Genomic DNA, 11,591 nt, shown 5'->3' with positions numbered 1-11,591 from the left:
ATTCTATAATGAATCTATAGATTCAATATATATTTTAGAGTCTTTGCATGTTGTAGATTCTTTACATTACCATCGGGGTTAGGAAAATAACACAAATACCAGAAGGCTGGTGTGGACCAGGGAGTTTAACTTTCACTCTAACCTGGCACCGCTGGTTTTCCTTCACTTCTCTTCATGTTTAACTCTCTGCAAAAAGGGCAAGCAGTCTTACTTAGGTTTTTGCCTCCTTCAGTGTTTGTTTTTTTTTTTTTGTTTGTTTTTTTGTTTTTTACCAGTCCTCGGCAGAATCTTGATTCTCCACAGTCAATCATGATATTTCCATTACTCATATGAGAACTTCACTTGGGTCTTTCTGTGTGGTGTGATCCTGGCCTCTACCGAATAGGGCATAAAGGGGCTGGAGGTGGCTCTGAGAACATTTTCCTCACTCTTAGAAAAAGACACATGCCGGGAACTTATTCTGTGCCACATCCGGATCTTCCCGCATAAGGAGGTGCTTCAGGTAGATGGAAACCATGCAAAGAGCAGAATGATGGGAAGCACTTGCGTCTCTTGTGATGTCACTGAATGAATGATTTCATCAACTCAGCCTCTGGACTTGTTAGTGTAAAAGGCAAGGCATTTCTTAACATTTAAGCCATTTAGAAACTGTATTCTATTACCTGACCCATATCTATGGAGTCAGTTCTGACTCTTGGACTCTTCACTGAGTTTCAGGGTGTACGTCCTGCTAGAGGAGACTGCCTGTCTTACTCCCACTGAGCAGCTTGTGGATTCGAATTTCCAACCCTTCAGGTAGAGGTTCAATGCTTTACACTTTGCACTACCTCACAGATACAAAAAAGAACAGATACTACACTTGATCTTAGCCAAAAAACCGAGGAGCAATTTGGCTCTTTTAAAGTTATTCTAGATATTTTCTTTGTAAATTTTCACTTCAGTTATATTTTTTTAAAGTACTCAGTGTGTTTTAAATTATCTCTATATTTTAGATGAAAAAATTAGATGAAATTATCTCTATATTTTAGATGAAAAAACTGTTGTGCTGTTGTTGATTGCCTTTGAGTCGAGCACAACACATAGCGACCCTATGAACAAAAGGTCTAAAGCCCCTGTACAACTATCGACATTTATCAAAGTTCATAGGGTTTACGGAGGCATATTATTTAGTAAGTGGATGCCACTTCCAAGAATTAAGTATATTATTTCTTTAAAGACACATGTAAATTTTATTTGTTAACCTCGTATTTTCAACATCCTAGTTTTTCTATGTGCTTTAAGCTAAAAACAAATGACAGATGACATTGTATTGTGGGGATGAAATAAAGTGGAAGAAGTAAAAAGAGACTGACTCTCACGGCTTGAGAGAATCAGACCAGGATCCAATCAGGCCTCAGGTAAGTTGAGAAGTTTTCTGCAGTCCTGAACACACACATGTAGACAGAAGTCGAATAAATGACTTGATAAACTTAATCAGATCATTTAATTCATCAGCTCACTGGGGATAACTGAGCCTTCAAATCTAATTTTTTCTAAGCTGAATAAAGATATTCATTATCCAGAGAATCACTACTTTGCTTTGCCGGTGTAGATGGAGCCATTATCTCCCAAATGGTTTGGAATATGGGAGGCTTATGAAGGGCTGGAAACTGTGGGTTGAAATTGCATCCATTCTCTCCTGAGAGGATTATGTCTTGAGTTATAAGGGTAGATTCCGCAAGGAAAGTCAATAATTTAAAACATAATTACTACTCGATGTGCTGTTAAGATAATCCAAAATCCGAAGAAAATGGCCCTTATAATTAAAAATCAACTCATTTTGTGCTTCTCCAGGATGTGATTTGCTTTTCCTTCTGGGATCCTGATGTCACACTAAGGGGCAATAATGAGTAGAGAAGTAGACATCATAACCATGCAATTCTAAATTGATTGGTCATTGTATTCTATGTTTCATTTTGACAGTACCTTTGAGTGCTCAAAGAGAAACTACAAGTTAAAAATTATTTAGAGTTAGGTCAGAATTCATTAGGGATGCTAGTTCTTAAAATACTTCAAGGAGAAGAAAAGAAATAATAAGCAAGGTAACGTCCAGTGGAGAAAAGGTTTGGTTATCACCTTCAAAGCCCCTCAAGCTTTGTCATTGAGTCAGTTCTGACCTTGGACGTGAGGAGATTGCTCTTCTTTCTCTCATTGAATGACTGGTGGATTTGAACTGCCAGCGATGCGTCACTTTGAGGTTAACAGCAGACTCCCTGTGTACTATGCCACCAGAGTTCCCTAATCAGTAATTACGAATTGCTGAGCTTTCCTTCTAGATTCAAAATGTACCATGCTAAGTTTCTAAACTTCTTTTCAGGTACTATTTCTTAAAAACATAGGAATAGGAAAATTTTTCTTTTCCCACCTCTTCTATAAAATAATTTCTCTGAAGAAAATGTTTCCACTTGTTTTGGAAATAGCTTAAAGCATCAAAACTTCATTCACTTGCTAGCTAATGATTTTCAAATTTAATTGGATTCTATTCTATTACACTTTGGCTATGTTTTATAACATTCTTAATTGGCTTTGGAGGTTCTGAATTTATATTCTATAAAAAATTAATTTATCTAAAGGCCTCAGAAAACAGAAATTCTAGTTTAAGTGTAATCTGTAATTAGAACAAGGATATAGATAATAATATAGGAAGCGAGATGGAATTTTGACTCAAGAGTCAAAAGAGGATGCTGGACAAAGCCTCCAAGTCTGTATTACTATGTTTTCTAATTATATAGCATTCTTCTCAGTTTAGTTGCAAGAAATAAGACCAACTGGTAATAGGAAAAGGTGGATGTAGTGTACATTTGACACAAAGCCTGCCACAAAAATTAAAGAGCAGAAGATTTAACAATATTTTAAAATATTGACTATTTGAAAATGTATAGGCTTACTTATTACTAGAAATTTAATAATTAGAGAATTGGTCTATTAAGTCAGAACTCATAAACAGAAATCAGATGCTGGTGATATGAAATACTATACAGTGTTTTGGAGACTGAACTTTTTAATTCTTTCTCAGAAAACACATTGAATGGATCATTCGTACTTGGTTGTTGACCACTGTTGTGTCAGGGCTGACTCACAGTGGGTTTTTAGAGGCAGTAAATTGTATTGGGAGAGACTCTTCATCGGGCTGTAGATACGAAATGCCTGCCTCTCATTGGCAGTACAGTGCCTTACCACTGAGCCACCAGCTCCATACGGTCTTGAAAAGTTCACCTTCTAAGAAATACCTGCTGTTAAATAATACACTTATTAGTGCACTGAAGTCGATTTTCCTTAGGAAATAAGTTTGCTATTAATTTCCTGTGAAGGGCAATTAAAAAAAAACAAAGCACAAAACTTTTTGTTTAGAAAACTCTACTCTGTTCTTTCACTGTTTGCATTAGTATTGAACAATTTTCTGAGAACTATTACCATGTTGTCAGTAGGCAAGCGAGTAATTACACATAATTTGTTATTTATCAGGATGAAGAAGGAAGCCAGGCTAGAATTTAAATTGGAAGAAAGAATTGGAAATATTGATTTGAACTCATGCTTTACCAAGAAAAAAAATAAAGGAAAATATTTTTCCTGCTTTGTTCACTGACATGGTCTGGAAACAATGTTCTAGAGACAATGTGCAAGGTTCGAATTGAAACTACTCAGGCTATTATTTGCCTATTAAAAAGAATCAGGACTCTTTTGGGGGGATAGGGTCTAATTCCATGTTGCGGGCACAAAGATTCACATGAACCTGGAAGATCCTGATTTTTAGAAACCAAGAACATTTTCAAAGATGAATGAGATCTAGTGAGAGGTTAAACACAGACGTCAAAATAAAAAAAGACTTCCGGTGGCCAAAACTGAAGGAGCTATTTGAGCAGTAATAGAGAATAGTGGCAATGACTAAATAAACACATATAAAACAATAAAACCAACAGTATAACGTGCTGCATCTGTAATGATGTGCAGGCAAAGGAAAATGAATAGATCATCAAAGAAGGTGGACAAACATAGTATATTTCAGTCCACCTTGTTATTCAATCACCTTGGTATCACTGCCTCATTCATTATATAACAAATTATCAGCACTAATATGTGCAAATATATTACCTGAAAGTGTTTTTGAAAGAATTATTGGTGAAATTACTCCTTTTTATAATCCCTACTGGACAATGTAAAATGAGCTCTCTTGTTTTGGTTGAGGGGCATTGTGTAATTTTGTGGGGTTTTTTGGTTTGTTTTGTGTTTTTTTTTTGGTTGGTTTGGATGATGATGATGAAAGCCTCTTGTTTAGAGTCAACAAAACTTTCTGGAGGGCCCTTATATTTAATAAATTGGGTTCGAGATATTATCTTTTAATCCTCTGCTACTGTATTTTGGAGGAACATTCTTCTAAATTGTACAGCACTCTTCTGTCACTTTGTTGTGCTGAGGTAATCTGGGTTTGCTGTGAAACTTTTACCACTGGGTTTTCAAAAGCCATAATGGCTGCCCATGGTGGATAGTGTTTGGTGGCACCAGTTTTAAGACACGTTGGGAAGCAGGAGCTTGGAGAAACAATAGTTATAGAAAGGCTTTTATGAGTCATACGTGACTCAATGGTAATCAACAGCAACATGAAACCTATACCTAAATCAAGCAGCTGTTATCCAAACAGAGCAAGGGAATATACAATGGATGAAAATCAAGGAAGATGTGCATTAGGACTGCATCCTTTTCTCAAGTGTATTCCGTCTTTAAGCTGAACAAATCATTCAAGAACTTAGACAATATGAAGAAACATGTGGCATCAGAATAGGAGGAGATTGGGGAAGCAGCGGAGTGCTCCCAGATGGGCGTCTTTGAGTGAGGAGAGCCAATGGGAATGCTGGATTATGGAGGAATGTGGAACGATGGAACTTACGGAGTGTGAACCTTGCCTTGGTTTTGAGATTTGGTTAGGTCCTTGGGCTTATGGCCTTCAGGCCTGGTTTTAATTGTTTTGGTCAAACATTCTTCTAAGTGGCAGAACTAGTCTGTCCATTTGCTGAACAGAGGTAACTCGTGGTTGCTGCAATGCTGAACACTGTAACACTGATGTATCAAATGGTTACCTATGGTGGACAGCATGAACTTGGAGAAATGATGAAAGTTATACAAGTGTTCATTTCTTCTGTTCAAAGAGTCGCTATGGTTTGTCTAGACTCAATGGCACTTAACATCAACACCACCACATAGATCAAACCACATGAAATTAAATTTCAATTGGACATTACATTTAAATATTTTTTAAGAGTTCTGAAGTCTATTTACAAGTTTATTTGTAAATAAAATAGTATAAAAATAATGTAAAATAGAATTGATATGAATGTATGAAACATACAGTAAATGAAAAATTGTATAAAACACAATGAATATGAATGAAACATGCAGTAAAGATATTATTATATGAAAATGAATAATTTTTTAAAAATGAGTTTTAAAGTAATAAATTATGATAAATGCAAGACTCCATTCTGTGCTAAGGTCTTTCAAGGTATGATTCTTAGGATTGTATTCAGTTCAAAAATAAAGATTCTCAATCTGAAGGTCCCTGAGCCTCCTTGAATTTAGATGAGAGAAAAAAGGTACATCTTTAAATTTTTTAAGCTCTGATGGCCAAGTGGCAAGAAGCTGCACTGCAATTCCAAAGGCATGTGGTTTGAATTCACCAGTTGCTTCATGGGAGAAGGACGGGCAATCTCCTCCCATGCGAGATTTACTGTCTCTGAAAACCCACTGGAGGGTCAGCAATGAGTTGGTTCTGATTTGACCACAAACAACAACAACAACAAAAACAACAACAACAACAACAACATGTAACTTTGTTGTTGTTTACTGTCGAGTCGGAATTGATCTGTAACCCTCCACTGGTTTTTCAGAGGTAGATAATCACACAGAAGGAGACGGTCCATTTTTCTCTCTTAGAGCAGCTGGTGGGTTCAAACCACGTACCTTTGGGATTGCAGCAGAGATTCTTACCACTAGGTCAGCAACGATGTCATTATAGAGACTAATGTGTGTCTGATCTAGGCCATGGTCTTTGTAATTACCTGTTATGCATCAGAGAGCTGGACAATGACCAAAAAGGACAGAAGAAGAATTGATGCTTATGAGTTGTGGTGCTGGAGAAGAATACTGAACATACTATGGACTGCCAAGAGAACTACCATGTCTATCCTAGAGAGAGTGAAACCAAGCTGTTCCATGGAGGCAAGGATTTGAAAGCTTCATTTCACATACCTTGGGCTTCATCTCACATACTTTGGGCATTTTGTCAGAGGGACCAGTCCTTGGAGAAGTACTTTGTGCTTGGAAGGATGGAGGGACAGTGCAGGAGAGGAAGGCCCTGGATGAGATGGATTGACACAGTAATTGGGGTACCTCATTAAGTGTGTTAAAGAAAGAGAGATTGGCCCTTGATAGAGCAGGTTTCATAACTATTCTATGCATAGGGTTGCCATGAGTCATAGATGACTCGACGGCACATAACAACAAAAACAACAACAATGTGTAACTTTCAGTATTTTCTTTATTTATGATTGTAGGACATAGTACTGGTGAATATGTGTCTTTGCCATATTGCAATTATTGGAATGTCACAAGATATTATTAACTATGTTAATTAAAAATTATGTTATTCTATCAATACAGCTGGTGGCTTAGTGGTAAGGAATTGCACTGAAAACCCAAAGGCATGCAGTTCAAATCTCTCAGCTGCTCAGAGGGAGAAAGATGGGCAGTTTACTCCCGTACTATTCACTGCCTCTGAAAACCTGCTGGAGGGTCAGTGATGGTTTGGTTCCAACTGGACATTACTTAACAACAATAACTATTATTCTCTCACAGAGAGGTTTTTCTAATATTTATGACATCCATTTTATGGACTTTATTTTATAAATTTACAACAGTATTCTGAGGATTCCAGCTGAAGACCGTACCCCACAAAATATGGACAAGCTATCTCTTGTCTTATATCTACTCTTTGAAATCTGTTCTGGAATCACTGAAAACTCCAAGAAGAGATAATTTATGAGGAAACAATGACACAAAAGTAAAATGGAGATCTTGGTGGCTGAAAGTTCAGGATTTCACAGAGGAGATCTACTTTAATTTTGGAACCACTGAAAATGGTTGATGTGATTGGCTGAAGAAACAGCCAAGGAATTCTGAATTCATACCTGTGAGGTAGGTGTTGTGCGAGGAATTAATGAAATAGTGAGAAAGGGGCTGAGACATGTCTTCATTCAAATCCAGTTTCTCAGGTGAAACGACTCCATTTTCTTCCCCACTCAGATAGCGCATAAATCCATCCACAGATATCTGTCCTGCAGGAAATGAATAGATAAGAGAATATGTTTATTTTTCTTTTTCAAGCTGCAGTAATAATCGCCCATCTCCACCCCCAAGAATACTGTTAGAATCCACAGGAAGAGGACAACATCCATAGTGGTGTTTTTATATGGATTAAGCAATAGTCTAAGAGTACGACCTTTCATTACTATTAAGTCCAAATGTTACATATGTCAGAGAAACCAAGATGGGTCCAATTGACTTTCAGAGGAGTTAAATACCTAAAACACAATCTTACTGCTTTTTAAATATAAGAATGTTATCAATTTTGGGCAGGGAGAAAAGTGCAGCAATGAACGAATGGAAATCCAAAATCTCTGTAAATGTTTATTTAAATGAATAAAAAAAGAATGTTATCAATTTTATAGATGTCGATGAAACAAACAGTTGACTCTGCCTTCTAGTGAACCCATGTGCATCGAAGTGGAACAGTGTTCCACAGGGTTTTCAAGGGCGAGGATATTTCAGAAGCAGGTAATTTGGTCTTTCTACCAAGGCACTTCTGGGTGGATTAAAACTTGCAACCTTTCAGTTAGCATACCACAAACCAAATGCACTGTCATTAAATCCATATTTTCACCCACACAAAATAGTAACCAAGTGCTTAGTAATTTTTTCCAGTTAAGGACTCCTTATAGATAAAGCTTTTATTTTAAGCTGCCAGCGGTAGGGTTTTGACTCTGAGTACAGTCAATATGACGTGTCCTTTCCGCTTTCCTAGTCTACAGTCTTTATAGGATGAGATGGAGAATTTCCTACTGCTGCAGAGCCCATTAGTGGGTTTGAACAATCAATTCTTGAGTTAGCAGCCCAACAGCACTTAAGAACTGTGCCTCTGTGGATGACAGATTTAGGAGTCTTTTATTATTTCCTTTGTGGTTTTAATATTTTTTTAGATCTTTAAGCTTACAAATAGATGCTATTTTAATCAGAAACACTATATAAAAGTAATTTTATTATGTAAAAGAAGGTAAAATATTTCAAAGGACAATTTTTCTGTGAAACAGAAAATGAAGAGGAACCCAGATGAGTGCCTTTGAGGAATGGAAAACGAAATGCTCATCTAACAGGGAGTCTTTGCAGAGAATAACTTATTTAATAGGCATGATTCTCAGAAAACATTCTACATCATGGTTTCCTGGGTAGCATCTGGGACCTTACAAGATTGTGAGTGACCGATCGTTCGGTAGGAGTGTTAGTATCTACTCATATGGAACAAGAGAGAATAAAAGGAAATGAGAGTCACAGAGAAAAAACTTTTCCACAAGACAATAAATAGCTCAGTAATGATTATCTTCTAACTTGAGACCTGAAGAAATAGATGCTGCCCAGCTAACACTCTCAACTCTTAATATCAGGGATACAGTGGAAAGGTCCTGGACAAAATGGAATAAAAATGTCAACCCAAACTCCAATTCCCAAAATAGGTCAGGCCTATTGGACCAATCCAGACAGGAGGAATCCTAGAGGATTTTGCCCTGTATTACCTTTTGAATTGGGAATGAGACTATTTCTTCATGTCACCTTTCAGTCAAATAAGTCACTATAAACTCAGGTTACATAACAAACAATAACACCTGTGAAGAATGTAGTCCCTTAAAAAATTTGGTACATGAGATCAAGTGGCAAATATTTACCTAAATGCTAAGATGAATCAAGAAGGGGAGGAATGGAGGCTGTATCAGTGGAGACAGAAGTCCAGCATGGAAACAAGGAGAAACAGGAAGAAACATGGAGAAACAACACTGGCCTGCTGTTGATTGCCTTTGAGTCGAGCATGACTCATAGCGACCCTATGAACAGAAGGCCTGAAGCCCCTCTACCACTATAGACATTTATCAAAGTTTATAGAGTTTCAGAGGCATGTTATTTAGGAAGTGGATGCCACAAATACACACATATTTATAAAGAAGGTCTTAATAATTCCTATTTAGAAAGAAATAAGGAGTTCCGGGAACACGAAAGTTAAGCACACAACTGCTGAACGGAAGGTTGGCAATCCCATCCACGGCACCTCCCCAGGACAGAGACATGGCAGTCTGTTTCTGCAGAGATGTGCGCCTTGAGAAAGCTTGGGGGCAGCGCTAGCCTGTCCTCTGGGTTTGTCATGAGCTGGCTTTGAATCATTAGCAGTAGATTTGGTCTGGTTTACTTCTAACAGCAGAAACTGCTCTTCTCAGGCACCGTCACGTTGATTCCCACCATGGGGAGGTGCCCGATGCGTGAATGATGAAGCCGTGCCAGGCGCTGTGCTATCTCTCCTGGGCTCCTGTCCATCGTTGCCACAGCTGTGCCACTCCATCATCCTCAGGATCTTCCTCTTTTTTGACTCTCCCTCTACTAAGAATGATGCCTTTACCAAGTAAAAAGTCATTTTACTCAGGTCACCCACAATCTAACTAGAAATTTTTCTTTTGCTGTGTATTTTCTAAGGAGATCGCAGTGAAATATTGGGATTATTCCTTCTCTATTCCTAGAAATATATATAAAATTCCTAGAAAACACATGGAACAGCCTATTCTAACCTCTCCAGCTGAACACCACAACTAGTTTCTTGAACTACAATAAGAGTCTTAAAATGACAGAATATTTCTGGCTACTAAATTAACTACCAATCAATGTTTTGAGGTTGATGTTTCTTTTCTTGTGGAAATTGATAATGAAGGAAAATTAGAAAGGTAAGCATAAAAAGAAGAAAAATACTCAAACTTTCTCGATATACCCAACTCTTAATTCATAGGTAAGTAATGTTAAAATCTTGATGTAAAAAAAAAAAATAATACATCTTGATGTCACATTTTTTTGGGGGGGGAGAGAAATATATACTCCGATATGTATTTTTAGGGGAAAAAATATATATATATAGGAGAACAAACAGCTTAATCCTAGAGAAAGTGAAACCAGGCTGCTCCTTGGAGGCAAGGATTTTGAAGCTTTGTCTGACATACTTTGGGCACATTGCAAGGAGGAACAAGTCCTTGGAGAGGGACATCATACTTGGAAGGGTGGAAGGACAGTGCAAGAGAGGAAGACTGTAGATGAGATAGACTGACTCAGTGACTTGGGTCATAGGGCTAAGTGTGTCAGAGACAGTGAAGTTGGCTCAGGATAGAGAAGGATTTAGAGCTGCTGTACAAAGGGTTGTTATGAGTCACAAGTGACTCGATGGCAGATAACACTACCACCACCACCACTGCCAACAACAACAACAACAACAACAGAGAGGGCAACCAAGCATGCACTCCCGATGAAAAAACACTGAGCAGCTGCCTTGAAAACTTCCTTTTTAATTTCTTTGAGGTGGAATGTGTATCTCTATTCAGAAAACAAAGTCAGTGACACTCATGGTCAAAGCTACATCAATAGATGGGATTAAAGGATACATTATAGTATGCAACTCAAGGATAAAATTATAATTTCTTCATATAATTCTTGTTAGGTGTCATTTAGTCAAATATATCTCATAGTGAGTCTAGGAACAACAGAGCTGAACCCTGACCTATCTTGTACCATCTTCACAATCTCTGACCCGCTTGAGCTGCTGTCACTGTGTCAATCCACCCAGTTGAAGGGCTTCCTCTCCTTCACTGTCCCTCTACCTTCCCAAGCATGCTTCCCTCTCCAAGGAACAGGCTCTCCTAGCAACATTCCCAAAGTATGTGAGATGAAAGTTTATCTCCTTTGCTTCCAAGGAGTACTCTGGCTTCACCTTCTCCAAGACATATGTTTATTCTTATGGCAGCCAATGGAACATTCAGTACTCTTCTCCAACACCACAGCTCAAACACATCCATTCTTCTTCCGCATCCTTATTCATTGCCCAGCTCTCAGATGCACAGCAAGTGATGGAAAAGACCATTGCCTGAATCAGACATACTTTAGTCCTCAAACTGACATCATTGCTCCTTAATAATTTGGAGAGGTCCCTGACAGCAGACTTTCCCAGTACGGTATTAAAGACGTTGACTGTGGATGATGAAGTTGTTGACAATTTCTATTTTCTCTACCTATCACTATATTTTTACATAGGGTTTTCAGGGGCCTGCTATTTCAGAAGTAGATGGCCAACCCTTCTTCCTAGTCTGTCTCAATGTGAATGTTCAGATTTAGAGAAGTATCAGACAGACCAGCAAGTTAAAGGTATATCCCTTATTGCGGAGTTAACTTTAGTGTCAGTGTTGTCCCTGCCTTTCCCACAC

General features: G+C 37.9%; 1 protein-coding gene across 2 annotated transcripts in view; it reads right to left on the bottom strand.

Moving 5' to 3' along the window:
* Positions 1 to 11,591, bottom strand: part of PLCB1 (phospholipase C, beta 1 (phosphoinositide-specific)) — a 920,819-nt gene that overhangs the window by 217,702 nt on the left and 691,526 nt on the right. For both annotated transcript variants that reach the window (XM_006894240.1, XM_006894239.1), the window contains exon 10: positions 7,221 to 7,367. In XM_006894240.1, the coding sequence (XP_006894302.1) occupies positions 7,221 to 7,367 (147 nt within the window). The remainder of the gene's footprint in view (positions 1 to 7,220; positions 7,368 to 11,591) is intronic.

The sequence above is a fragment of the Elephantulus edwardii genome, unplaced genomic scaffold (genome assembly GCF_000299155.1).
Source record: "Elephantulus edwardii isolate Elephantulus edwardi_28Jun2011 unplaced genomic scaffold, EleEdw1.0 scaffold00138, whole genome shotgun sequence".
Classification (NCBI taxonomy): Eukaryota; Metazoa; Chordata; class Mammalia; order Macroscelidea; family Macroscelididae; genus Elephantulus; species Elephantulus edwardii.
The sequence above is the reverse complement of the archived record's forward strand: the minus strand, read 5'-3'. Positions and strand labels throughout refer to the sequence as shown.